Source organism: Anguilla rostrata, chromosome 7 (genome assembly GCF_018555375.3).
Source record: "Anguilla rostrata isolate EN2019 chromosome 7, ASM1855537v3, whole genome shotgun sequence".
NCBI lineage: Eukaryota > Metazoa > Chordata > Actinopteri > Anguilliformes > Anguillidae > Anguilla > Anguilla rostrata.
The window spans coordinates 45586561-45614538 of NC_057939.1; the positions used below are offsets into that span (position 1 = coordinate 45586561).

General features: G+C 44.6%; 4 protein-coding genes across 12 annotated transcripts in view; 2 read left to right on the plus strand and 2 right to left on the minus strand.

Annotated features, from left to right (window-relative positions):
• The window catches only part of tbxas1 (thromboxane A synthase 1 (platelet)), a 30943-nt gene extending 23547 nt beyond the window's left edge, over positions 1 to 7396 (plus strand). For all 3 annotated transcript variants that reach the window (XM_064344659.1, XM_064344660.1, XM_064344662.1), the window contains exons 9-14: positions 97 to 227; positions 477 to 830; positions 5080 to 5168; positions 5428 to 5565; positions 5919 to 6081; positions 6499 to 7396. In XM_064344659.1, coding sequence (XP_064200729.1) covers positions 97 to 227; positions 477 to 830; positions 5080 to 5168; positions 5428 to 5565; positions 5919 to 6081; positions 6499 to 6609 — 986 coding nt within the window. In that variant the 3' untranslated portion in view covers positions 6610 to 7396. The remainder of the gene's footprint in view (positions 1 to 96; positions 228 to 476; positions 831 to 5079; positions 5169 to 5427; positions 5566 to 5918; positions 6082 to 6498) is intronic.
• A 687-nt stretch (positions 7397 to 8083) lies between these two features.
• Positions 8084 to 15655, minus strand: LOC135259833 (protein mono-ADP-ribosyltransferase PARP12-like). Its single transcript, XM_064344663.1, has 8 exons — positions 14972 to 15655; positions 14064 to 14199; positions 12495 to 12753; positions 12050 to 12145; positions 11415 to 11541; positions 11011 to 11179; positions 10356 to 10476; positions 8084 to 9854 (listed from the first exon to the last, which is right to left on the minus strand). The coding sequence occupies exons 1-8, from the start codon at positions 15421 to 15423 to the stop codon at positions 9754 to 9756; spliced, it is 1461 nt and encodes a 486-aa protein (XP_064200733.1). The 5' UTR covers positions 15424 to 15655; the 3' UTR covers positions 8084 to 9753.
• A 732-nt stretch (positions 15656 to 16387) lies between these two features.
• Positions 16388 to 22940, minus strand: LOC135259835 (protein mono-ADP-ribosyltransferase PARP12-like). 4 transcript variants are annotated; one of them, XM_064344670.1, is made up of 10 exons: positions 22818 to 22940; positions 21535 to 21691; positions 20702 to 20837; positions 19981 to 20236; positions 19689 to 19799; positions 19108 to 19240; positions 18780 to 18948; positions 18317 to 18437; positions 18082 to 18178; positions 16388 to 17481 (listed from the first exon to the last, which is right to left on the minus strand). In XM_064344670.1, exons 2-10 carry the CDS (start codon positions 21660 to 21662, stop codon positions 17478 to 17480), a joined length of 1155 nt encoding a protein of 384 aa, XP_064200740.1. In that variant the 5' UTR covers positions 21663 to 21691; positions 22818 to 22940; the 3' UTR covers positions 16388 to 17477. The 4 variants fall into 4 exon arrangements, with proteins under 4 accessions (XP_064200740.1, XP_064200742.1, XP_064200739.1 ...); XM_064344672.1 differs by lacking the exon at positions 21535 to 21691 and having other exon boundaries at positions 22818 to 22936; XM_064344669.1 differs by lacking the exon at positions 22818 to 22940 and having other exon boundaries at positions 19689 to 19787; positions 21535 to 22034.
• Positions 22488 to 27951, plus strand: kics2 (KICSTOR subunit 2). Of its 4 annotated transcripts, none has more exons than XM_064344664.1 (5): positions 22488 to 22834; positions 23430 to 23661; positions 24445 to 24733; positions 24917 to 25418; positions 25947 to 27951. In XM_064344664.1, exons 1-5 carry the CDS (start codon positions 22775 to 22777, stop codon positions 26259 to 26261), a joined length of 1398 nt encoding a protein of 465 aa, XP_064200734.1. In that variant the 5' UTR covers positions 22488 to 22774; the 3' UTR covers positions 26262 to 27951. The 4 variants fall into 4 exon arrangements, with proteins under 4 accessions (XP_064200734.1, XP_064200736.1, XP_064200737.1 ...); XM_064344666.1 differs by having other exon boundaries at positions 22489 to 22834; positions 23389 to 23661; XM_064344667.1 differs by having other exon boundaries at positions 22490 to 22834; positions 23522 to 23661.
• The last annotated feature ends 27 nt before the right edge of the window (positions 27952 to 27978 follow it).

Here is a 27978-nt window from a genome sequence, read left to right on the forward strand (position 1 = left end):
TGTACGGGGTCTCTAATTTCGCTTGACGGCTCTAATTTCGCTTGACGGCTCTGGGATGTGTTTTTACCTCGCGGTGGTTTGTCTCCCTGCCTGCAGTGGCCTTCCCCTTCCTCTTGGCGCCCTTTGTGAGATTCATCCCGAACAAAGTACGCGACCAGACGAACTCCTTCTTCGTCACCTGCATTCGGGAGATCATCAAACAGAGAGAGGAGCAGCCGGCTAGCCAGGTTCGGCAGCACTGAGACACAGCGCTGGGCTTTAAGCTCCAAGCTTTATCAGTCTGAGCCTTCACTCACTCATCATAATGATGATAATAATAATATTTATAAGGACAGTTGAGGTGAAGCCTTTATCCATTTTGCCTGAACTGTCCAAAGATTGATTGTCTAGTTGACTTGAGTTAATGATTGTTTGGTTGGTTGATACACATATTGGCTGGTTGGTTGACTGACTGATCTCCCTGGCCTATCGAACAGCGGAGGCGGGACTTCCTGCAGCTGATGCTGGACGCCAGGAGCAGTAAGGAGTGCGTGGCCCTGGAACACTTCGATGTGGTGAACCAGGCGGATGAGCAGCCTGCTTCTGGCTCCGCCCCCTCGCCATCCTCCTCCCCCTCCCATCAGCCCCACCCCTCCGAGGACGTGCCCGCCCGCCGGGCCCAGAAGAGGACGATGACGGAAGACGAGATCGTGGGGCAGGCCTTCATCTTCCTGCTGGCCGGGTACGAGACCAGCAGCAACACGCTGGCCTTCGTCTGCTACCTGCTGGCCACCCACCCAGAGTGCCAAGCCAGACTGCAGGAGGAGGTGGACCACTTCTTCAGCAGACACGTGAGTGACCTTTCACCCTTAGCCTGAGAGGGGTGTGGCCTGCTCCTCGGGTTCTGAGAGGAGGAGGAGGAGGTGGACCACTTCTTCAGCAGACACGTGAGTGACCTTTCACCCTTAGCCTGAGAGGGGTGTGGCCTGCTCCTCGGGTTCTGAGAGGAGGAGGAGGAGGTGGACCACTTCTTCAGCAGACACATGAGTGACCTTTCACCCTTAGCCTGAGAGGGGTGTGGCCTGCTCCTCGGGTTCTGAGAGGGGGTGTGGTCTGGTCTTTATGCTTCTAATAGGGTGTGTTCTTCACCTTATAGATTTATGGTGTGGTATTCTCATGGTTCTGGGGGTGTGGTTGTCCTCCTGTACTAAGGGGGGTGTAGTCTTCTCATTACAGGACTAAAGGGGGGTGGGGTCTTCTCCTTACACCACTAAAAGGGCAGTGTTGTCTTCTCATGGTTCCAAAGGGGGCGTGGCCTGGGTCCAAGGGCAAGTGGTCTTTTTCATATGGTTCCTAGAGGATATCCAGCAGTCTCTTGGGTCAATGGAACCATTATCACAATTCTGTTCTAGTTTTATACTCTTCGTGCTTTAACACCTTCCAGTCAGCCACCCTCTTTTGCAGTCAAATGTTATTTTCATGGATTTCCCTCCATTAGGGTCCCCCGCCCAATCTGTTCTGGCTTTCTCTGAATATAGGGCTTGTCTGCCTGGGGGGCTCTCTTCCTGATCTGTGTTTGCCCATAGGGGCCCCTATGGGGCCACTGTGTGAGTTTCTTGGGGCCAGCCTGCTCATGTATATCTGACCACAGAATGCGGGAGGGGTGGGGTTTGAATATCGACGGGTGGGGTACAGAATGTCTTTTGCCACAGCATCTTACTTGGTCACATTCCTTACTGAATTCTCAGAAGAAACATCAGATCCTCTTTTCATTGCACTTGTGCAAATCATTGTGGACTCAGCCATTTACTTTCCTTTTTTCTTATTATTTCTTACTTAGCGCATGGAGTCCGTTTGTTAAAAGTGGCCACTGTTCGCAGATAGTAAAGATCAACACCCCAGTGCTCTCTCTCTCTCTCTCTCCCCTGGGGTTTTCCAGTCGATTAAATAAACCTGCCGTTGTTATTGAATCCTCTCTCTCCTTTCTCTCCAGTGGTGAGCTAGCTGTTGTTGGTTTTTAATCACCAGCGCTGTACGCTCTCGCTCCTCTTATTAAACATTATAAGTAAAGGTCCGCACTGCTGTCAACTGTAATCTCAGATAATGAGAGGCAGCGTGGCAGAAAACAGCAGCTTGATTCATAAACCCTGTCCCCAAACTCAGATCAGACGCAGCTCAACAGCACGTGAAACCATCATCTTCCCCTCTCGAATAACTTTAGGGAGTTTATTGCTAGCTCTCTTACAAGAAGGTAGACCGAGTAGTCTAAATTGGCAAACCATGTTGGTTCTGAGCATTCATGCCTGGTAGCACAAAAGCTGTGTTGAGCATAATAATAATAATAATACTTAAGTGTTTAAGATTTGAGTAGTTTTTCTCCACCACAGCTGTGATTTTTTTTTTTGTCTGTGCCTTGCAAGCCAAGGGAAAATGATCCAAACAGAGTCATTACGTTTGTGCGTTAACAATACCCCCCCATCTCCAGTTAAAACGAACAACCCCTTCCATCGCTACCAATAACCGTAAATAGCGGTTTCTATGGAAACCCCGCAGGAACGCGAGAGACAGGGAAGGGAGCTCTCCCGGGCTCGAGCTGCGTCTAACGAACTTAACGGCCAGCACTCGGGAGCGGATATTCAAAATTCAAATAAGACTGAGTGGTCGCGGTTATGGGGGAGCGGCGACTCCACGCACGGAACGCTGGCAGGAATTTTTTTCTGACTCTGGAGGCGACGGAACAAAGCCCCGGGAAACGGGACGCAGCAGAGTTACCCCATCCCCCACACAAGCCCCCCAGCGTGGAAACCGACAAAGTAATTGGTTGTTTTTTCCCGTTCCCGGCTGGCTGCATAATGAGCAGGAGTAAAATGTAAATGTAAATACTGAACATTGGCGCTGAGTCTGGCTGCAGATAAGAGCTTTCAGCTGGAAGCTAAGCTCATGTTTCCACACACGGGGGGAGAGGGTCTTATTTAAGAGAAATTCTGGCTAATGTCAATATTGTGGGGGTCACAAATATTCTGGGGTAATCGGGACAGTCTCCTCTGCATTTGAAACTATAAAAGTTGTTGCTCAGCTTCTTCAGGTCAATGAATGTCCAATGTGTGATTGTTATGTCTTTAAATAAATGTACTCTGCTGATGTGTGATTGACAGCTGGAGGGAGGAGCCCTCCATACACAAGGGAAGCAAACACAAACATTTGCTTGATCAATGAGTCTTGCCATTATCAATATGACATGAGCAGAGGTTTATGTTTCTGTGCCAAGCGTGTTAATGACTTTCCCCACACCTGTGCTCTGGTGGTTTAGTTTTGGCAATTTCCCCTTGTTTATGTGAACCTGCTCCACAGCTCTGGGTTTGTATATTGGCAGCTGAAATAAAATCCATAATTAGGAACCACCATTTTGGTTTTTAACTGGTGATAACCAGTTAAATAGTCACAGCAGTGATTGATAGCCAGACAGTTGTGAATTGCTGCTATGTTCTCCCTGATAGTCAGGCAGTAGTGAATGTTGCTGTAATTTCAGTGATAGTCAGACAGTAGTGAATGTTGCTATATTCTCAGTGATAGTCAGAGAGTGATAAATGGTGCTATAATCTCAGTGACAGTCAAACAGTAGTAAATTGGTGCTATAATCTCAGCTGCAGTCCCAGTGTGCTGCAGACAGTAGTAGAGGGGCAGGTTATGTTGCCTTGGATTCACGCTGGTGAAAGGGTAATAGATAATTATCCTGCACAGATATGTATCAGGTGTGCCTGGGGTCTGGAGACACGGATGCTGGGACTGACCTCACTCAGACTAGCGATCTCTGGGCCTGCCTGCCTTCATCCAGGGCCTGATAGCAGTTCTGTTCAATTACGCCTTCTTCTGTCCGTCTCTTCTTACACAAACCCACAAGAATGAAGTGCTGCACTCCAGCACCATTCCACCCTAACAGAGAGGGTATTATTATTATCATTATTATTATGTTTATTATTAGTAATCTAATTCAGCATGACTTTTCCCCCACATATACAATCCATTAATACAGCTGGATATTTACTGAAGGAAGTAATTCAGGTAAAGCACCTTGCTTAAGGGCACAAGGGCAATGCCCAACATGGAATGTGAATGCTATGAGCCCAGTTCCCTAACCACTATACAACATCACCATCATAGGATGCAAACGAGAGTAGCACAAGTTTTCAGAGTCAGACGCACACACGTTACTACAGCAACCACGGAGTCACTGAACGGCACCAGCCGTCGCCACAGCACGTGGACCTCTGTGCACTTACGGTCAGGAGTGCTCCATGCAGCCCAGGGGCTCAATGGGTCTGAGCACTGTTTATCGAGCCGCCTGCAGTCTGTCACATCCACTGAACAGGGAATTTCATGGGCATATCGCGAAGGCGGGAATAGCTCGCTCCACTAGGTCTGTTGCGGGGCAACATATTGCAACAAGTTAGTGTGTCATTGGCCACAGTATAAAGACCACATACAGTTACCCTCTCAGTCACATCACCTGGAACATTCTGTAACTGGGTGTTTAGCTCAGTCCAGTTTGTTTTTAAATGTTCACGTAACATTACGTACCAGTATTGGTCTGAAAACAAAAACCCACACCCACAGTCACCCATATCAGATAAGCCTGGATACCCCTGGATTAGTGCCTTGCTTCAATAAGATCTTCGGTTGATCCTTAATTTAATCATTGGTTATGTTCACTTAACTGTTTGCCTCTGATTACTGCAATTACAGTACCTAAAGCAACACCTAGAGGATAAAAATACTGGTTAAATGATTCCCAGGTCACTGTTTAGGAAAAAGCACAAGTTCTTTGCTGAGAATAATTTCTCTAAATTAATAAATACTACTCCTTAATAAAATAGGAACAGTTAAATATCTCTGGATAGCTTTCAGTTGTTTGACAGAAAAATAATGAAATTGCTTAGTCTTGCTGCCCTCTATTGACCAAACAATGAACTGCAGTATGATTGTCTCATGCGTGAACCAGAGGCATAATTAAGGCAGTAATTTCTCTCTGGCTTGTTAGGATGGATCTCTGCTGCGATTGGCAGACGCTGTGTGTTACTGTATTTGCTTTGTGTGTTACAGGATGTTGCTGACTACCACAGTGTGCAGGAGCTGAAGTATCTGGACATGGTCATTTCAGAAGCCTTGCGGCTCTACCCTCCCGGATTCAAGTGCAGTAACATTACATCAATGTTACACTGACATTTTAACAAGCAAAGGACCTATTCCCTAGAGTTAATGTTATTCACTGAGCTGCATCTGAAACATTTAGCTGGATATTTGGGTCATCAAACACACAAAACTTGAATTGAAATCCCTCCTTATTTTGCATTGCTTACCTTTTCCTTTTTGGCAGCCTGAGCACCTCTTGTGATGTCATCAGTGTGCGCAGGTTCCTTGCTCTGAGCACCCCCTGTGTCCCACTGACAGGTTTGCACGGGATGTGGAGCAGGACCGTACTGTGAACGGGCAGTTCCTGCCCAAAGGGGCCACACTGGAGATCCCAGCGGGGTACCTGCATTATGACCCCCAGCACTGGCCTGAGCCAAAGAAATTCGACCCAGAGAGGTCAGCGTACCCGCCAACCTGTCTGCACTCTTCCACTGTAGCATTACTGTTTTACACGCAAATCGTCTTTATTCTATTTTTAAATTGATTAGACTAAAATGAGGTTCAGTTCTCTTCCCTCTCAATGTGGGTGTGTTTCTCTCTGTGTGTGCGGTTTAGCTGTGTTCTCTCATTGTGGGTGTGGCTGAGGGGTGTTCTCCCATTATGAGTGTGGTTAAGGCAGGTTCTTTCATTGTGGGTGTGGCTGAGGGGTGTTCTCTCATTGTGGGTGTGGTTAAGGTGAGCTCTCATTGTGGGTGTGGTTAAGGTGAGCTCTCTCATTGTGGGTGTGCTTAAGGTGCGTTCTCTCTCAGGTTCACAGCGGAAGCCCGCGCTAACAGACACCCGTTTGTGTACCTGCCATTTGGGGCGGGGCCACGGAGCTGTGTGGGGATGAGGCTAGCGCAGCTGGAGATTAAAATGGCGCTGGTGCACATCTTCCACAAATTCACCTTCCTCACCTGCCCAGAAACCAAGGTGTGTCTCTATGTGTGTACGTGCGCGCGTGTATATGTGCGCAAGTGTGTCTGTGCATGTGATTTTTCAGAAACATTAGGCCACTGAGATTATTTTCATAAAACTGAATGCAAGTTCGTAGCATCAGCATAAAAGACAAGTGGGTGGTCTGGTTGGTGTGTGTGTGTGTGTGTGTATATGTATGGGTGTGTGCACCCGCAAGTAACCAGTTTTCATCAATAGTGTTCTGTCACAACCCAAATGGTCCGGTTCAGGATATTTATTTTTAAGTTTAAACAGAACTGGATCTGGTATACCTCCCCCCAGAGACTCAGCGGGTGGTCTATGGTCTGAATTTGTTACACAGCTGTACCCGGTGTCTCCAAGCCCCTCCCTCTTGCCTGTCAATCTGACCTCTCTTTGTCGGTCTGTCCCCAGGTCCCTCTGGAGCTCAAGTCTTTCACCACCCTGGGGCCCAAGAACGGCATCTTCGTTAAAATCGCACGGCATGAGACAGCCGGTTCGGATACTCCCCCTGCGGAGGCGTAGAGCCTGACCGCGCTGACCGCTTCAGGTTCATCGTGTACATACGACCGACCATGACCTGGGATAACCGCACACAGACTTAACCGCTTCCGGTTCGTTGTGTATATAAACATATGACCGATCCTTTCATCGAGATCTTCCGACCGCGTTCTCTGGTGCCTGCGCGGAGGACCAAGGCTCAGGTTCGTGGGGCGGTCACACGAAGGCGTGGGATTTAACAGCACGCCTTCTTAAATTCAGTTTGTGATGCATTTCCTGAAGGGAACTTTCCACCATGAATCTATTTGCTGAAATTATGAATCCATCACTAATCTTAAATCAGCCACGATAATGAAATAAGTCTGTACGACCCTGAGGAAGACAGACCCAGAGGAGAACGCTGCAGTTTGAGACGAGCGCAGTTTCTGGAGAGAATAGAAACGAACGAACGAACTGCTTGCGCACAGATCATGGCGGAGGGTTTTCAGTGTTTGTGGTTCCACAGCGCGGTTGTCCACATGAATGTAATGTGAATTACAGGAGAGAGCAGTAACAGAGAAGCGTTCAACGCGCTGGACGCCTCGGGGCTCTTGCCTGGGGCGAGACTGAACGCTCACGGCTCTCCTGTACGAGGACGGCTCTTGAACCGAATTAAAGTTGATTTTGCTTTTCAGTTTCAGTTTCCTGTTGTGTTATCAAGAGTTTCTAACCACCTTCAATCTCTCCATTTCACAACAAAAATGAAGGTATGTTTTGTGTAATATTTTACCAGTGAAAATGAAAAATAAAAGTTGAACAAAGTTCAAAGAAACATGGTTGTGCATTTGCTTTTACGTTGAGTGTCAGCAGGCCGCACATTTCAGTGTGACTCACAAAACCTTCCATAACCCATTAAAAGACTGAAGATTTGTTCACTTTACCTAAAATTTAAAAAAGCCTTTCTGATAAGTTTTTCCCGAGCCCCATTCTTTTTCTTTAGCAATCACCAGAACGGCCTCACTAAAATGTCCTTTGCAAATTTAAGAAAAATTCTAGATTGAATACCGGCCTGTCTCCATGCACGGAGGGATAACGCATGCTCATTCTTACAGTGTATTGTAAAAGAATTACAGTCTCAGTTTAACTATGCTGTGATTATGGTATGCGTGATTATGTAAACGGTTTGGTAGCAAATAAATTATTGTGAAGACTACTGACATTTTTCAATTCCCTAAGGCTTAGATTTTAGACACAGAAATCTGTTCTTGTTCCCCAGTAATTGAGTCTGTCAGACCCCTTGAATAGGGGTCTGAATAATTGATGATCTCTGAGGATGTTTAAATTAACACCCTCTCTAAGCCCTGAATGACAACTAAAAAATGTTTGAATCATGTCTGATACTAAATGTCTGAGACTTGATTCTTTAACGCATTCAGTCTGAAGCGTGGTGTCCGGCCGTCTGTTGGGGTTGGTTTCGGAGTGTCGTGTCGTTTGAAATGAGACGCAGGCAGGCGGTAGGTTGAGGAGCACAGTTTATTGCTGCCTTCCTGGAGTCCATTACAAAGGTCTGCACAGTCAAATGCATTTTCAGCAAATTAAAATAAAAATTTAAACCGCACGGGAAGCAGGACGGCGACGGTTGGGGGGGGCAAGGATTTGAGGACAGAAGCAGCACAGCGAGGGTGGGTGGAGCAACAAACAGCTGTCAATCACTGACTTTCCTAGACCAATCAAATGATGAGCCTACTTGGCCTAAATGGCCTGTTCCTGTCCTTACATATTTAAAGACCTAATGTTATTAACTAATTTAGGAACTTTTTGCCAGAGTTCTTAATCAAAATGTTTTTTTTAATTCGCTCTCCACAAAAAAGAACAATGATTGGTTCAAATCTGTGAGTCGAGCATGCAATAGATCCGCCCATTTTTTTTGGTTTCATGAAGACACGCTAGCACAGGGCCGACTGGTGTTTGTGACCTCACAACCACGTCTCACTGACCCAGGATCAGTGTCTAGCACAGCTAGAGTATAGCCACACTTAGCAGCTGACCCTGGATCAGTATCTTAGAGCTCAAGCACTTAGTGAAGATTTTTTGCTGAGCTGCTGCTCTGTTCTTCGTAGAGGAAAAAAAGAAGCACAATAACAGCACTGATTCCTATTAATCCTGCTACGACTATGACCTCAATAACCGTTGTATATAAAATAGTATTACAATTATAATACAATATGTCTGATACAACATTTAATCTATTTGATCTACATTTAAGGTACAGCATACAGTATATTTGTGTTGTTAGCTTAATAGATTCAGCGAAATAATATGAATAACAACTGAATAACATGAAGAGTTTGTGTTAATTTCCAGAGGTAAAGATAGTAGCTTTATAATGAATTCAATTACTTGCTGATAGTTTTCTGATCAGAACACACATAGCAATTTAATTCAGTTCTTACATCTGTAGTCACTGTATTTATTGAGAATATATATTTTCGGTTTCTGACCCATTGTTTCTCCCCAGTGGAATCCAAGCTCATCATCAAGTAACCAAATATGTACGAGGAGAAATACGGACTTGACTAAATATGTGTTCACTAGAACATGTCAGAAACAACGATTACAATCACATTCCAATGGCAAATAACCTTTATGGATCTCGCTGAATAACACAGACTTATGTTGCGTCATGGTCCAATGTCTGTGTTTGTGTTAATCTCTCTCAGCCAAAATCGTTGTGTTGTTCATCATCTTTGTTCAGCACATACTTATTTGTCTGACACATCAAAAGTGACGTTAAGGGATTAAAAAAAACGCAAGAGTCTACATTGTACTGTATAACTGGGCGAAACAACAGCCTTGTCCTCTTCTAAAAATCAGCTTTCACTTCATTAAAAAAAATCATTAGACCTCCGCTTCTGTCTCACAAACAGGCCTCTCAGCTTCAGGAGATGACAGCAGTCAGCATCTACATGTATAAATATCTGTGCGTGTGAGACGATCCGACGTCACTGCCAGGGAAGGACTGAGGCAGGTGTTACAGACTGTGTGTGTGTGTAGGGTGTGTGTGTGTGTGTGAGAGAGAGAGAGTGAGAGTGAGCGTTTCCCCAAGCAACCGAGACGTACCCAGAGGGACTCCGACTCCCAGAATTCTCAGCTTCCCCCCCCCCTTCCTCCTCCTCCTCCTCCCAGTGTTTACCGTGCAATCTTATTCTCCACCTCCGTTATGGACACAAAGCGCGGCCGTCTTCTCACCCTGCGCTTCGTGTTGTGCTTCGGGTTGCGCTGGTACATGTCTGAGCCCAGAGAGAGAACAGCCCATCAGTCAGTCAATCAATCAGTTAATCAATAAATCTATCAAATGTTCAATCAATCAATCAATAAAATGATCCTGTCATCCTTCTTAATTCTTTACAGCACCATTCACAACCAGGTTACATAGTCTTTCACAGTAGACAGAATCAAACAAGAATTTTTTGCCTATTTGGAGAAAAGTTCATTTTTGTTACTCCAAGACCCCTTATGAATCTGAAATCCAAAACAATGGGATAGACAGGGAATTTTAAGAGGGATTTTCATGAATGTCTGAAAATGATAAAGATTAAGCTTGCAGCTTGCAGAGTTTCACAGTAAAGAACTTTGGTTTTTACACCTGTTCCATCCAGATCAGACCTGGATTAAGCACTTTCATTAGGATTCAGATTCCAGCAAAACCTGAAACGCATTAAACCAGACAAAGCATTCGGCTCGGGTCCGACACGGGTCTGCGCCTCAGCTAATCAGATAGCGACGGTTACCTTGGAAACTCAGGAAGTACTGCCTGTGGCCCTTCATGACGGTGACCTCCGCGGTGCTGTCAGTCAGGAACGCCGCCTCCAGCTCGCGCGACGAGACCGAGGTCACCCGCTGCTTATCGTCCTATCAGAGATCAGATAGCACTCTGCTGTCTGTTCTACAGAAATGTGTTCTGCATTACAAAGTTGCTTTCCCTGTACTCATTGCTGGAGTACAGCTGAAAGTTACATAGAACCTTGTGTACGACCTACATAATTACACCTTCAGGACATGAGTACTGTGCCTTACACACCACACCTTTGTAACGCTCTACAAGAGAACCATATCCAGACACTAATATTAGTGCTTGAAACAATTAAGATCTGGTTTCAGTGCAAACAAAACAGAGGTGTGAGCTGCTGGTCACACAGTAAGGAAGTGAGAAAATGCAATGGGCTTAAACAAGCATTACAGCCTGTTTAGTGCAGCACAGTGACCAGGAGTGTAAGAAGCCTTAGCCACCGACTGCTCCCTGTCCGTCTGTGGCAGAGCAACAGCAGACAGACAGACAGACAGACAGACGGACGGACTCTCCGGCCTGCCGTACTCTATCCAGACAGACAGACGAACTGACCGGTCTGCCGTACTCTATTTAGACAGACAGCCGGATGGACTCACCGGCCTGCCGTACTCTATCCAGTTCTCGTGGTCTCCCTTGTAGTACCACAGCCACTCGGTGGTGAGGATGTAGTGGGAGGGTTTGGTGACGGAGGAGGCGGTGGAGAGCCGCCGGACCGGGTCAGAGTCCCGGGTCATGGACAGGAAGTCCACTGGCCTGGAGCCAGGGCTGCGAGAAACAGTCACGGTGTAAGCGCACACGCGTACACACACACACACACACACGTGCGCACATATATACACATGTACACACAAATATACAGACACATGCACATACACATATATACTAATACACACACACACACACACACACACACACATATGTACACATGCACACACACAAACACACATACATGCGCACACACACACAGTGATGTAACAGACACCCTGAGCAGAGTACAGACCTGTGTGTGTTTCGGGGGTCACAGTAGGCCCTCTCTATCTCCTCCATGCGCCTCAGATCCCTCCAGCACTCCCCATCAAACACCTCCCATTTGTAGGGCAGGTTGAAGTGGATGCGAATGCACTGGTCTGCAGAGAACAGCATTATGATTGGTTACTCCTGCACACACTCTGGAAAGAGAACCGCTCCAATTGGTCCTGTTGTTGCATCACGTGAGCAATACATTACTGCTCCAATGACAATTCATGAAGTGCTACTCTTGACAGCGTAGCACAAGACAAATATCTTTCTGAGCACATACAGCCAGAAGTGGGCCAGCAATGTTTCCCCTGCCAGCTCGTAGCAATCCGAGGAAGAAAGAATAAAAAGTGTAATGTGTACAAGCAAGGAACTGAAAGCAAAAAGTCCTGTTTTCCTGTAGATGCCCTTGGAGAGTGAATCAGATAACTGTAAAGCAGACATGAAAAGAAAGGTTTCCACAAGCAATAATTGTGGTTGGCAAAAAAAATAATGGTCCCCACAAAACAAGGGCTTTGTAGGGGACCTGCAGACATTAATGCAGGGTGCAAACCCACTGTAAATAAAAACAGGACAGACGCAGGACAGACGCAGGACAGGCACTGACGCAGCACTGACCCTGGAAGCGACAGTTCCTCCTTAAGAAATGCAGGCAGATCTCGCTCCTCTCTTCGCTTTGCACCGCGGGTCTCACCACCGGCTCGGCGATCCCCTCTGCAGCACAAAGGCAAAAAACGGTCACAACGAGCAGTGTTACGCAGCAGACAGACGCCTATCCAAGCGCTTACTCCACTTCCAAAACAGACACCCCCTGCCCCGGGTTTACACTTCACGCATCAACTGTGAGTACAGCCGTTTGCTCTGTGAGGCAAGACGGACTAAGAGCTCCCTTCAAAAGACACAACTGGACCGCCTTAACAAAAAAAAACAAAAAGCTACCGGCTACTTCCTGTTAAGTCCAGCCTAGTTCCTAACCACAATGCGATGCTTCCGTGACACATAATTGTTTGATCCACTTAAGTCAACAAACCGGTGTGCGGGTGGCCTCTCCTGCCTGACGTACCTCTGCTGGTGTAGGGCGGAGCCGTCAGCCTGAACACGTTCTTGTAGATGAACGGCAGGTCGTGGATGATGTCACCGCTCAGCCCCCTCTCCTCAAGCATGCGGCGGCCGTACTCGTCAATCATGTGCAGCCTCTTGCACTTGTGGCCAAACATGCAGTTGTCCTGGATGAAGTGCTGGCACATGTGCAGCTTGGTGCAGCCGGCTTTGAACGTGCAAGCCCCGTACGGTCCCGCCCCTTTGTTGTAATGCGAGCACACCTGCGTCACCAACCATTCAAAGAATTACAAAATTAAACAACCTGGGCTCAAATGCCAGCCAATCCATGCTGTGCTTTACGGAGAAGCAGATTTATCTTACAAAGACAATAGGGAAGGCCTTTAAGAGGCTTACAACCATTCAAATTCACACAAATCACACACGTGCCACCATCAACAACAAATCTTTACTGTTTTTCAAAAAACCTCTTCAGCAAAGCACTTTACTTTACCTCAATTCTTGGACCCTCCAGGGCACAAATATTTTCACCAACAGGACACTCAATTGTTTTTTTTTTAGTTTTTCTTTTTTTTTGTTTTGTTTTTTCTTTTTTTTTTTCTTTTTTTAAACTCAGGTCCACACTTGAAGAATGAAATCCCTCTACTCAATCCTCAAGCACACAGCAGACTTCCTCTATCAGCAGGAAACGTGTCCAGGAGGCGGAGGAAAAGGTCTTCGTCCAGACTGGAGACCAAAAATCACCTCTGTCTTCAAATTCTTTTGTTTTTTTTCCTTTTCTTTTTTGTTGTTGTTTTTATTTATTTTATTTTTTTTAAAAACTTTTTTCGCATGTGTACCACAGACTTACTCTCAAAAGGCAAAGATTGCTCACAACATTATTAACACACTAAAATGTTTTAAATACATTATACTGTGGGTTTTTGCCCTAGTTTTTTTGATGGTATGATATTGCTGTCATATTTATTGGAGTCTCCCTGATTTGAAGAACTTACTGTCAAACTGTAGCGTTTATATGGAGATCCAAACACTGCAGCTTGTTCCTAATTAACTCATTCCAATCAATGTGGAGGACTGACCAACTTTTGTCAGTTATTTTGAAAACCAATCTTTCTTTTTTTTTTCATTTTTATCCCTGAAACAACAAGTCTCCAGTTAAAACTATTTTTAATGCATTTCAATTCAAATTACATTACTAAAATCCTGATATAGGCTACTGCTGGTGGTGGGGTTGTGATTTTAAAATTACATATAAATTATAACAGGCCACTGTCATATGTGTAGGTACTGTGCTGATAATTATTAAAAACAATGTGTCCAATATACTATTGTGAAATCTGATAAGCATACTAGGAAGGGTTCAATCAAAATATGCTTTGAGTCTCGAGGTATAATGGACACACTATACGATTAACATAGATGTGATTTATTTCAGTGAAAATGTGCTTCACGCTTACCAATTAAAGCATGAACTGAACTGGTCCCTAGACTTTAGGCATGTGATCGCGTCTATTAGCTCATGTGGGTGTATTTAAACAGGTATATGGGAGCACAGGTGAAGTTACGAGCTCACCTCCGGGAGTAGAGTCGGGTCGTTCTGCAGCAGCAGGAGGAAGAGGTCGTCTTCGTGAAGTTCGTGGAGCGTACATTCCCGCAGAAGGGGGTAGTTGTGCTCCGATCGGACATTGTGTGAGAATTTACACTGTTTCCTAGGAGAGGTAAACACCCGCATTACATAATATGCAAGTTAGTGACCCTCGATAATAAGCAGTCGAATCTGCCCATAACACGCACAAAAACGATGGCAAATATGATAATAATAGTGCTGGCGTACGGTTTGCGTGTCCACATTAACCAACAGTAACGTCAAACATGGGGTTTCACCACATTTCTAATACGTCATCTATAGTTGTGTCTACTGGGTAAGCCAGGCAGCTAGGTATGATGCCACAGGCCGTCGAAGCAAAGCTGCCAACTCCACTGAGATCACTTAACGTTAGCTGGCTAACGCTAACGTTAAGGCAAATGCGTTCGCTACATAAGCCTACTGAGGGGAAAGTAGCCCGATTACAGGTATACTAAATTAAACAAAATATAGCTAACACACAAAAAACATTGCAAGTTATCTAGTTAGTATGATAATGTACATCATTTATCGACCTCCCTAGCCCGCTACTAGACAATGGGATTTCGTGTTAGCTGGCTACTTCTGTCTCTTCGTAGTGTTCTTACGTCAGTCTACAGTCCAATCGTTAATTTCCCAGCGAACCAAATTTACCATTGCGTGTATGAATTATGCTTCTCTTTGCAATGTTGTATATAGATCGTGCATGCACATTTCTGTTTTAAGAAACGCATTGTGCCAGAATATCTGCGCAAATGGCGTATTGGACTGGCCAGATAATAAGCGAACAACGTTAGCCAGTTAGCTCGCTAGACAGTTTGGGTGCACAGACTACTTTTTCTTCGTTTTCGTCTTACCTTCCTTTTCCATATCTACAGTTTCCATAAACAAAATATTTGCACAAATGGAGCTCCTGGCAGTCGGAGCATTCGTATTTCGTGTAGTTTTTGCAGATCCGAAGGGATGTTTTCGCAACAATCATGTAGTCCGAACTCCACTCTTCAGAGGTCCTGTCGCTTGTGTTTTTCACGACGGCAAACCGTGGACATTTTCTCACAATGTACCAGAAATCGTCCTCGGTGATCTCGAAACGCTGGAAAACCTTTCTGTGAAGCTGCAAAAAATCCATCGACCCTTTATTGCAACATAAGATACTAGTGGCATAATGAATTACACGGGCGTACGACATTTTGCCGGCGTTTCCTTGCCATCGACTGTTGTGTTGGGGGCAGGAACATCTGAAATATTGGTGTTTAAACGACTGTGGATTACACACCAAACCACCAGATGGCATTAAAAAAACCCTCATGGAAGGGGACGGCAATTGAATGTTTTACCCCAACACAAAATTATTTTACGTCTCGTCACTAATCCACGCCTAATAACCTATATTTATACGGTCTATGCTATAGACGATCTTCGTGTGGTTGTGACAACTTGCCAATCAGGCTAAATAAATAAATAGATCCAAAGCCATTCCGAGTTACAATTTGAATTCATTTTCTTCATTTACTTAGCAAGCGCTCTTATCCAGAGCAACTCCTAAAGCGTCTGGAACTACATATCCCTCATTAAATGTGCACACAGGCTAGACAAGGGGGTGGGCAATTCGCCGGTGTATGCAGGTTTTTGTTTTCACCAGCTGCTTCAGTCACATCACAGCCAAAATGTATGCGGCTGTCATTCATGCGCTTGTCATGAAATTTAGATGGCGTAAATATTAAGGTTAATTAAATAAGACCAGAAGTTAACATGAAAACCAGAAACCGATACGGCCCTCGTTTCCAATCTCATGGGCTAGACGATATTTGCATGTTCTGTATTTTTTTTACCATTTTCAAGGATGGTAGGCTACTTCTGCACTTGAGTGCATAATGAAAGTGTAAACGCACAAATCTTGGATATCGGATTTTACAATGGTGACTGGTTGCTATATCTAGGCTAGCCTATAGCTACTGTTTGACTACAGAAGTTCTAAATTGTTACAGAACCTTTCTTCGTCCAGCATCATCATTATCATCAAATGTTCTGTCGTTAACTGATATGCAAAAAATGCTTTTTGGTTTACATATTCTATAAACCATATCTATTTACAGAACATATCTGTGGGATACACACACACACACACATACATATATATATAATGTATATATCCCACAGAAAAGGAAAAATGAAACGTAAATTGACTTTCACATCTAACTCACTGACCCATTCAGTGGTCCTAATATTGAGAGATTATGCATCCCATGATATTAAGATGAAGACAGCTAAGGTCTTTTTGTTTGTTTGTTTATTTTGTGTTACATTATTCAGAATCTAAACACCCCATCTGAAAGACTCGCACGCACAATTCCTTCATTTTCACAGAACCGAAACCTAGATAAAAATAGCGTAAGCATGCAGTGAATGCGGGACTCACCCATTCCACTTTCAGAAATCTACGTCAAACAGTTCGTGATTCATGATAGGCGTTCAGAAAACAAATGCCACAATGTAGGCTAGTATAATAGAACGAAATAGTCAATTTACTGAGGCAGTAAACGAATACAAAGAAATACGAGGAGTGACAACATATGGAAACAAATGCTAACACAAAAACAAAGGTTAGTATTTCACATAATGTGGAAAAATAATTTACTGTGCCATGATTTAGTGTTAGACCAAGTAAATCAGTAATAGCCAACAGGAAAAATGTACAAAATATGATCTTACTTCATGTTTTCATAGTAACTGAAGTTAGTTGCTACCTGTCGTTAATGCAATAAAAACTAATCTAAATTTTCAGAAAAGGTTTTTGCCAAAAATGTTAGTAACGTCACATTTCGTTTTCCTTATCAAGCATACAGCTGTAAATACAAGAAGAAGAAAAAAAAAAAACAATCATCATTAATTATTATACAACAAAACCATCATTCAGTCAAACCTTTTTGACAGTAATAAAACCATGGCATAAGACAGACAGACCAAAAGTGCTTACAGTGTTACTTTGTTAATTATTGTTCCAGTCAAAAATAGATAAATATTCCCCCCCCCCCCCCCACAAAATGATCTCAAATCATTGTAAGTGCATGCAAAAAGTTTAGTTTAGTGCCTGTGTATAAATGAGCTACTCTGACAAAGAAATCATGATTTAGTGCAGTGCTTTCCCTAGGGTACAAAAACACACATACTTTACTAACAGTAATGCAGATAAGCCTGGCGCTTGGTGACAGAATTAACCAAAAAATGACTGGTTTCATCGTCCATACAACTGTGGCCACAGCAATATTCAGTGCCTGTAGAAGGCCAGCATGGGCCAAGGCAGAAAAAAAACATCTTTGTTCTTGAGTCTTGAGTCCAGGAGGAGCCATCAATCCATGGAACTCAGCTGAAGATAAAAAAAGACAAGTTTCACATAAATCCCTATTCTCAAAAGCCTCTTGACTCATACAGCAGCAACGTGCACCAAGAACGTAATCCCTACAGTGAGCACAATAACAGCATAAAGCACAATAAGACTATAAAATGGAAGAGACTATTTACAGGTGTGGAGAGTAGAAAATCTAGGTGAGCTGTATTGTGATGTTGGAAACTGAGTTCATCCACAAAATATTTACCCCGCCCTGGGCATGTCGAAGTGTCCTTGAGCAAGACACCTAACCCCTAACTGCTCTGGCGAATGAGAGGCATCAACTGTAAAGCGCTTTTGGATAAAAGCGCTATATAAATGCAGTCCATTTACCGTTTACCATTTACCATTTAGCTGCATAAATGGATTGCATACAAAAAACGAAGTCTCTGAATACAACTGTCGCTAAGGATATCCATCATGTGGTAAATGTCAACTGTCAATAGATGTGCTTTGCTAAATGGATAAAAATATAAAACAGATAAATAAATCAAACTACTAAAGACTGGACAGTCTTTTTTCGAATATTTGCTGAAGAGTAAAAGAACGTAAAAAGAAGGAACAAAAGAGATGGCACACCTCTCCAATATTTTCTTCACCTCCAGCGCAGAGAGGAACCGGGGCCTCCTTCGAACCTCTCGTTTCGTCTGAAGCTCGATGCTCAGCTCATGCATTCCTGAAGCAGGGACACCATAGAGCGGAAGCAAAATCAGATTTTTCCTGTCAACGTTCTCCAGAACCAAGACACCGAAAACAGTCGGACATTCTAGTAAGGAAGGAAGAGGTGAGCACAGCCTACGGCCAGCATCCATACCTTTAAAACTGAGGACATAATGCTGATCCCCCTTGCTGAGCAAAACAGCACTGTTGGCATCGTCTTGAAAGGGACCTTCCAGGTTCTTTGAAGTGATGGAACATGGTGCTTTTCCGCTGACCTACAGGGATAACAGTCAGTTCTTAGCGCTGATGTTGTTGTCTGTTTTAGAGCCAAATCAGTTTGAGCAGCCAGAGCAACTGCACGATTCCTCATGAATAACGTAAATCGATATTGTGTGTCTGACAACTCCCAAAGTGTGCTCTGGGGACCCCAGGAAGTTAATGAAGGACCCCAAGCTGAGGTTCCTCAGCAAAATGGAGAACATACTGTCCCTTTTAAGGTTATTAATTTAACAATTCCATTTTCATAAACTGTTCGTGAGCAGTTCTCAGCCCTTAAGGACCGTGAGTTGCTGATCCCTGATCTAAAGGGTATTTGGTTTGAGCTGGTCTTGACTGACCTCGTGCTGGTACTGAGTCCACTGTCCTTGGTCATTCTTCCAGTACCACAGCCATTCGGTGGTGAGGATGAAATCTGCAGGTTTGGTAACCGAAGAAACTGTGGAGAGTCGTCGGACTTTGGCTGAGCCACACATCATGGTGCGGAAGTCCACGGTAATATACCCCGTGCTGAAGAGACGTGATGAAAAAACAACTATTAAACCCGACTACGAACATCCAGTGCCTTCACATGATATTCTAACAAAATGTTATAAATCACTGAAGGATCTGGTACAGAAAATGCTTTCATTGTACTAACAGCCCCCCTGTGAACTGTCAAACAAACACCTGGTGTCATTTTCTGGATTGCAGTAATCCTTTTCAATATCCTCAATGTTGGGAAGGTCTGTCCAGGTGGAGTCCTCATGGACCAATGTCTGCCATTTGTAAGGCAGGTGGAAGTGAACATTGTTACACTTCTCTGGGGGAAAACAGAGATGGCACAAGGGACATACATGGCAGGTAAGCTCTGTGCCAGACTCAATGTGACATCATCACACAAAGTTTCATATAAAAGACACATACAGGAAGTAGACAAAAATAGAAGAAACACCAATGTCAAGCCAATTAATAGGGCATTGGCCACCGTTTTGTATCAGATGACTACTTTTGCCACAGGTCCTTCTTTCAAAGCCACAGAGGTCTCCTCTTAGCCAGGCTAACTGTAACTACAGGCAGCCAGGCATGTCCTGTACTTTTATATGTAACCCAATAGATGCTTGAATGTTGTTTGCATAATTAATGGCTAACTCTAACTAGTGTGGTAGCCTCTGTGTCATACTGTTCTTGACCCTCATTTATCCAGGTGTTTCCTCATTTTCATTCACCACCTTTAAAAAGACGTGAGGGGGATTTAGAAAGGCTGCTACCTTCGTAGGTACACTGGTTGCGAATGAAGAAGAGGCAGATTGTTTTCTTGTCTGCTTCTTTCACGGTGCTGGTGTTCTTTGACCGCAGACAGGACTGCTCTGTAGTTGGTTCTGGAAGCCACCAGAGAGAAATGGGGGAATATCAGTGAAAATGGCTTTAAAAAAGACTTTAAAGCCAGTTTACTGCAGTACTGAGAATCACAACTGAATCACAAACATCCCCTGTGCAACCAGCTTGCATTTAGTTAAAATATGGTTTGAACTAGTCTCTGAAGCAGCAGGATGGTCTTACTCTCTGATGTCTTCATACTGCTGGTGATCAGGTACCGGTTTCTATAGATCCTGTGCAGAATGCTTCTGTTCTCTGGACCGATGCCTCTGCCACTCAGAATTTTTGTGGCCTTGGGGTCAAACTTGTGGGCTCGTCTGCAGCCATTGGACTGGCACTTCTCCAAGAGGAAGTCCATGCAGATGTGGAGGTTGGTGCATTCTCCCTTAAACCGGCAGTCCCCGTGCTGTCCTGCACCCCTGTTGTAATGCATGCAGACCTGAAACCGTCCAAAAGAGAAAATTAAGACTTTCTATTGGTGTACATCTATGAGACGAGGGCTATTCATTCATTGGCATCCCATGCTCTAAACGTGGCCCACCATAGATGCATTCTTGGCCCTTTGATGAGTAAAAACATTATTATTCAGATGTATACAAATCTGGACTATATCTAGGCCTGTATCTGAACAGTGACATCATACCCCCTATTAGTGACTGAATAACAGGTCATAGATTAATTCCCCATACATTAAGTCCTCAACAAATTTGCTCACAAAAATAAATTGTACACATACACTGCTTTGTAAATTGTTTGTGGAAAATGTTTGACCAAAGTATATGTATGAAACCCTACACTGGGCTGTCTCAGCTGAGGTGATTTCTGTCTCGAAAATAATGACACCAGAAAATGGGGCTTACTGACAGAAAGTAGAATGACAAAATTAGTTGAGGAATTGCATCACCTCTGGCAGTAGATACGAGTCATTCTGAAGCAGGAGGAGGAACAATTCTGCCTGCTCCAGGTTCTGCAAGCCCTCTCTCTTCAGAACCGCCATGTTATAGTCAGAGTTCAGGTCGTGGCAGTTCTTACATTTCTTCCTATGGAGAGAAATCCACACTGTATAACAAACTTACATTATTTTAGTCAAAGCAGTCATTGTATTGTCAGTTTGTGTGTTAGGAAGCTAGTAAAGGATGAATCTGTGGCTTTCAAACAGGCATAAAACAACTACAGAAAAAGCAGAAACAAATGCCAAGATTGTGGGAAAACACAATTGTTAATTGTACAGACATTGTGACACTGAGCAGGAAGACATTTTGTCCTCATAACAGTTACCTCAAGCACTTTGTAGAGGAACTGAAAATACTGGTTTGGATAATGTCTGACCTGCCCTGACCACTAAGCGCATCAACATACACAGGGTGAAATCAGAAAAAACAGGCTGCCATGACTGGCAATAAGGTGCAAGATCAGTGACAGCTGTAGCTAATGCTGACAGCAGTGTCCAGTCAAAGGAAATCACATTCTTCTTTGTTTTGATTTGGCTTCAAATGGCTTCAAAGTTTTGACCAGTCCATTTAACAAAACCGAGAAGGTCCCGTTCCCTTTTACATAAACAAATATGCTGACATAAGAGGACAAATAGGCTACATTGTAGTGCCTGTCAACCAGTAGCTCTTTGGATATATCAGTCGCATAAGTTACGCGAATGTCACCCATATTTAACACTACAGTCAGCCACTCCACAAAGTTCCAAATGTAAAGGTCGACGCACATTAGACTTCATCCACCTACCTGTACCTGCAGAAACCGCATACAAAATATCTGCACAGGTGCAGATCACCGCAGTTGTCACAGTTTCCTGGGAGACGGTGGCAAAGACGCAGCGAAGTCTTAGGGACAACAAGGCTGTCCGGGGCCATGGAACAACCGGCATCCGTCTCCTCTTTGCCTTCAACGATGACAAACCTACTGTTTTTAGTAAGGACGTCGAAGAGCATCTCCTGCGGATCTTCGCATATCGGACTTATCATCTGACACAACTGTCCATAGTCTAAACATCCCTCGTTTTGACAGAGTTTCCTAGTAGTGAAGTCAGAGACCAGCACAGACATGTCATCCATACTAACCGAAGGTGCAGCTAGCGATACACTGACCAGTTTCCATCGCCTGTCGGATTTGGCGTTCGGAAGAAAGGAAACCGAAAGGATTACATGCGTTACTGTTTCTTATAATAGATTGGGTGTCACTGTCACCGTAACGATTTCGTTTCCCAATCTGAAATAGGCTATGCATGTCATGTTCATATTGCACAGGTAAGACCATGATATGCAGATCATGTTAATACATGAGTCAAAGTAAGTATAGTCAAAGTAATTAAATAGGCTTACAACCCCCTGACAGTTAAGTAGGCTACCTCGCGGATATTTTACTTGTCTGTAGCCTAAATGCGCAATCTGCTTTCCCTGTTTACCAATAAATCCTGAAGTGCTTAGTACTAAAATCAAATTATACTTTTAAATTATAATATAAATATAATTTAAATTATTATTCCAAATTGATTTGTCGGTATAATGTAGTTTACATCCTTAATAGCGAATATGTTGTCACCGTTTCCGTATTTTTTGGGGAGGGTGGACGACCACGACACACCTCATTCAGCAGCTTTTAGATCTAGTTGCGCTCGAATCAGGTGTGCCAAATTAGTGTTGGAAATGGAAACTCAAGAGGATCGTAGATTTTCAGGAATCGAGCCCTTGCATAGAGTTCGGAAACGTGTCGTTTATTTCAGAGGAAACGAAACTGAAATAATTTGGTACAAGTTTAGCCTCTGCAGTCTGCAGCACGTCAAGTTTTTTTTCTTAATTTGTATTAACTATTTATTGCAGCCTATACGTACGTAAGTCGTGCAAAGCCAATTTATTTTGGTGAAAGCATATGTTCTGATGGCAGCATAACACAATAACCTCCTCAATCTATTTAATCTACCGGAAGGGAAGAGCATAACCTTGACTCTATCCTGGTGTAGTTTGGAATGCACAGCATACCTATGGTAAAGCTGAATGAAAAATACACACCTGATGGCGAGAAAGAGGTAAACCGCTGAAAATGTGCGTGAAAAAAAGCCTCAATTCACTTGCTTTGTAGCAGTGGCAATTCATTACCACACGATGATGCTGCAAGATTAGGTGAAATATGTCAGTTTGCGTTATTTGTAATTGCGCTAACACTTTTGTCCAGTCTGTGATCCCCTAGTGTTGTCAGGAAAAACCAACATGGATCCTCAGTAGCACAGTGAGCTAACCAGCTTATAGCTATATTCGTTTTTAAGAAGCACAGCGCAAGTATTTGTTTATACAAATGGTCACGACGTTAAATATATTTAATGCCGAGCAATTTAATTGATTTTCCCCAGAAAATATGTTGTAGTCTTGTTTCTTAAGTAAAAATACTTGTTATAGGCTGGATATCTAGCTAACTAGTTATGCTTTGTCCGGGTGCTGAATAAGGCATTTTAAACGGTAAGAGCGCTGGCAAGCCAGTTAGGAAGTCCTGTGGTGATGTACAGGTGACGGCTCAATACCGAATTAGCTAACAGTAGCTAACCAGGCGATTGTTGGCATTTTACTCGCGCATCCAAATCAACAGACTGATAAAAGTTATCTTTATTGTCGACGACGATGACGGAGGCAACGCGCGACGAAGAGCTGCGTCCGGTGCCAAAAGAGAGGGCAGTTCTGGAGAGCTACTTCACGCAGCTGGGGATATTTTCCTTCGACAGAGCGAAGGACTACGTGGAGAAAGAGAAGGACAACAACAAGAGCGCAGGAGCGATATGGGCCTCTCTCTTGGCCGCCCTTGCCCACCTGGCAGCTGCAGAGAAAGCCTACCACAACATGACTTTCCTGGGGCAGAAAATAGGTAGGCCAAGAGCAGTCTTCACCCTTGTCAATTGGGAAACAGCAAAATCGTAGTCACGAAAACGTGGTCTAACTGACTGTGGACTGTCAACTTCTGTTTTTGGTAATTTGGATTATTCCACGTTTGGCCTGCGTGTAGGCCTGTGTATTAGACATATAACATCTCAGATATGAAGGACTTACATTACCTTTTATACAGCTGGATATTTACCGAAGCAATTCTGGTGAAGTACTTTGCTTAAGTGTATCGATGACAGTGCCCACTCGGGAACTGAGCATACAACATCTGAGTTGCTAACACAGCTCCCGGACCATTATACTCTGTAGTTGATCAACAGCTTCCGCCAAACTGGCCTAATTTTTTAATCAGGTGCATAATTCAGCATATCATCAAACGCTAACAGCAGCATGTTGTGTGGAGGGTACTAAATCCGCATGTTTTTTTAGAGGAAGCACCGTATTGCACGCATCACGGTTTAAAGAGTGGTGCGCTCAGTCTCAGGTCACTTGCGCTGAGGTTCCACCAGAGACCGTAATCTGCAGCCAACCAATCAGCAGACCAGTTTAACAGTTTTGCTGCAGAATCTGCTCAGGCGCACATGCAGCTGTTTCCTGAAATCAGCATGGCTTGAACACAGCCAGGGCTGGAATTTGTGTCATATAACGGTCCAGTAGTGCATTGATCATAGTTTGTTTGACAGAAGTGTATTAATCATTGGTTGATAGACTTGCGCGCTCACCGTTAGTGTGTGCCGATGCTTGCTTGTTTGACCCTCCCCGACAGGCGGACAGTCATTTTTCAGCCGGAAGGACTCGATCAGGACTATCTACACCTCGCTGTACAACGAGCTGAAGAAGGTGGTGACGACGGGTCGTAATGCAGCGGGGGGGACGGCACCGTACCTGGAGGACCTGCTGTCCCACCTGGCCGAGCAGCTGTGCTTCTTCATCCAGGCCCGCATGGAGATCGCCGACTTCTACGAGAAGATGCACACGCTGGGCAGCCAGAAGTCCATCAACTCGGAGGAGCTGGTGAACACTCTGGACTCCGTGGTGCAGAAATACAGCTCCAGGTGAGCGATGTTTTAATGCTACTGAGGCTGACAACACACGGCCAGCTATAATAGCTGAGGGGTTTTAGGGGTAGATTTTAGCCAGATTTAGGGGTTCCACCTCGTAACAGGTGGCAGATTTTGTATCCACGTGGATTGGGGAGGTCACGCCCTCCATTCCCCCCCCCCCCCTCCCCACGGCAGATTCCACCACCCCATCCTGAGCGGGCTGGAGAGCAGCTTCCAGGTGGAGGTGGACGTGCTGACGCAGCTGCTGCGCTGCCAGGCCCAGATCTCCGAGTGGCAGTTCCTGCCGTCGCTGCTCAACCTGCACAGCGCCCACTCCAAGCTGCACACCTGGGGCCAGGGCTTCGAGAGGCAGCGTGAGACCCGCAAGCACCTGTTCGGCGGCCAGGTGCAGAAGGCCGTGCAGCCGCCCCACCTCTTCCTGTGGCTGCTCCGCCTCCGCAACGCCCTGCTGGCCAAGTTTGGCTTCTACTTCCACGAGGCGCTGGCCCGCCAGACCACGCTGTCCGAGATGAAGGCGCTGACGGCCAAGACGTCGCCCGACTACTTCGGCCGCATCTCGGGCTTCATCCGCAAGCACGACGCCGTCAACGTCTCGCTCATCTTCGACAACCGCGGCTCGGAGAGCTTCCAGGGCCACGGCTATCACCACCCGCACTCCTACCGCGAGGCCCCCAAGGTACGGTAGGCCAGCCCGGGTCACCACCTTCTATACGTTTCAGTAACACTGTAAAAAAAAAAAAAAATAGAAAAAGTATAACAAAAAATATATATATAATATATATATATGTGTGTGTGTGTGTGAGAGAGAGAATTAAATAGTATTTGTGACCCAGAATGTGAGTGCACAAAAATTACTTTTACATGTATTATTTTTATATTATGATTAATATTTTTTGAAGTCATGCTTCTGACTGGAAAGTGATTTAGGATTCCGTGGATTCCATATACAAGAACTTTCTCTTTCGCTTGTAACTTCATGATATGAAGTTTTTCTTTTGGGAAGGGGGTGCAATTCTGTAGTGGAAATATCCAAATCCACCCTCAGAAATATAATGGAATGGCTCTTATTGGCTTTGCCAGAGAAGTTGTCAGTTGTGCAGATGATGCTTTTTCTGCAGCGTGCGACAGACTCAGTGCTCTGAAACACACTCGTCCCTCAGAAAAAGATGTATTTCACAGCAAGCCCTGACCTTTCCTCCCCCAGGGGGTGGATCAGTTCCCCGCCGTTGTGTCGTTGCCCAGCGACCGCCCGGTCACGCACTGGCCCAACGTCATCATGATCATGAGCGACCGCGCGGCCGAGCTCAACGCCCTGGACAAGGTGGTGCACTTCTACGACGACAAGGTCCAGAGCACCTACTACCTGACCCGGCCCGAACCGCACTTCACCATCATAGTCATCTTCGACGCCAAGAAGTCCGAGAAGGACTCCCACATCGTCTCCTTCCTGCAGGAGATCTCCAGCTCGCTGAGAAACTCCAAGCCGTTCACTTACCTCAAACCCGGGTCCAAGGGCTAAGCGCGGGTTCGAGTTCTGGACTCGAGTGACTGGTTTGGAAAGGCTGTGTAGAGCAGCAAGCTTTTTTTTTCCATAATTAATCAGTCAGTACTCATTGTCAGACCCTATGCGGTAGAAGACTTGGGTACACGACAAGTACACTGACAGTGACAGCCAATAGCGTGGGAGCGTGTTCAATAATTAAGCCAAATACTCATGACGTTTAGGGTCTGTGAAATCAGTATCTGCTGATAAATCAGAGCCTTGTTGGAGAAAGAGCAGTTCCAGAGGGACTGGATTCACTTCAGGTGTGTCATGCGGAAGGTTAAAGGCCATGGAGAATTCCGTGTGAAAGATCAGGGTCCATATTCATAAAGCAGGAGGGCTTATCTAGAATCAGGTTTCCCATGTTCATATTCTAACCTTATCCATAATGTGCCAAATGGCCAAACTGATCCTAGATCAGCCCTCCTCCTTTTCATAAATAGGGGCTCATGGGTAGGCAACCTCTGCAGTGGAGTGCCAGAACGGTCTTGGAGTTTGATTGTAAACTTATGAATTATTGAGAGTCTGAGCCTAATAGTCTGAAGGATGAAATGCCCTCCAGCACATGGTCATCTGTGTATGCTTTAGCCTGATGATTAAGTTGTAGTTTGGCTGGAGCAAAAACCAGAAATGTCTGTGGTGCTCCAGTACTGGAGTCACCCACCACAGCCGCAGATGGACAAACTTCAGATCCTGAAAGAAATGAGGCTTTGAACAATTTTTTCTGTGTAAGCCTAACAGCTGGAGCACCTTCAGAAAGAAACTACAGACATTAATGCGGATGTCTAATATGCAGGAGAAATTAACCGCTGCTTGAAACAGATAATGTGAAGTTTAGTTTAATTTTAACTGCGCAGAAGTGTTATGATTTTAGTATATGGCTTGGAAAGCATACCAGCAGCTAAGTTCACCTAGTTTGATTGTGGGTGGATGACCTACATACTTGGCAGTGATGTAGGATATTTCCGCCATCCTGCCTGGGACAATGTGGATTTTAACGGGTCCAAGAATTAGCAAATTATTTATTGCGCTGTGAAATCTCAAGTGGATCACTGGTGTATTAATAGACCAAAGTTTATGTTTTAATGAGTCCTGACAAGTTTATGGGGGCTCTTGGAGATGTATTCTCTTTCTCGGTAGGAATACCCAGTAACTATAAACACAAGGCTCTGGAAAATGGGGGAAAACATTTAATTATGGACACAAGGGATGGCATTTCATGAGTCCGCTCTGTCACAATAGTATCTCCTGATGGTATCTCCTGCCAGGCAGATATGATAAATGCTTTATATGAGCATTGGACAGCATTCCCTGGGTTTATTCATCTCTGTCCCAACCAACAGCCTTGCCCTGCTCTGCTGTAGTGGCCAATGTTCATTATGCTGTAATATACCTTACAATTAACTTTTTTCCCCTCTTGCATTGGCTTGACTTTCCTCTCAGTACTAGCATGTGTTTTTCACTGCAAGACAGAAACCCAGCTAACAATGTTACTGGAATGTTTTGTCAACGTTAAAAGATTTCCACTTCACTTCATGGCAACAAAACTGTGAGAATGTTTTGCATTTGCAGGTAATGTCCTTCCATTACTCATATACTCCAGATTTAAATAATTTTTCTGCTGTAGTAAAAACTGTGTACAAGAATAAAGGTAAAAAATGAAGAATGTGTGTATTCTTTTCCCTGGGGAAAG

Excerpts from the sequence above, each read along its gene's own strand:
- LOC135259833 (XM_064344663.1), bottom strand. The coding sequence starts at position 15,423 with ATGAGGGTTTTTTTAATGCCATCTGGTGGTTTGGTGTGTAATCCACAG. Across the intron at positions 14,200-14,971 it reads TGTAGATATGGAAAAGGAAG|GAAACAGTGTAAATTCTCAC; the intron begins GTAAGACGAAAA and ends TACCTCTCCTAG. Across the intron at positions 12,146-12,494 it reads TCCGCCCTACACCAGCAGAG|AGGGGATCGCCGAGCCGGTG; the intron begins GTACGTCAGGCA and ends TTTGTGCTGCAG.
- kics2 (XM_064344664.1), top strand. The coding sequence starts at position 22,775 with ATGCACAGCATACCTATGGTAAAGCTGAATGAAAAATACACACCTGAT. Across the intron at positions 22,835-23,429 it reads CACCTGATGGCGAGAAAGAG|GCAACGCGCGACGAAGAGCT; the intron begins GTAAACCGCTGA and ends ACGATGACGGAG. Across the intron at positions 24,734-24,916 it reads GTGCAGAAATACAGCTCCAG|ATTCCACCACCCCATCCTGA; the intron begins GTGAGCGATGTT and ends TCCCCACGGCAG.
- LOC135259835 (XM_064344668.1), bottom strand. The coding sequence starts at position 21,863 with ATGGATGACATGTCTGTGCTGGTCTCTGACTTCACTACTAGGAAACTC. Across the intron at positions 20,237-20,701 it reads ACTCGTATCTACTGCCAGAG|GTCTGCATGCATTACAACAG; the intron begins GTGATGCAATTC and ends GGACGGTTTCAG. Across the intron at positions 18,438-18,779 it reads GGACTCAGTACCAGCACGAG|GTCAGCGGAAAAGCACCATG; the intron begins GTCAGTCAAGAC and ends TTATCCCTGTAG.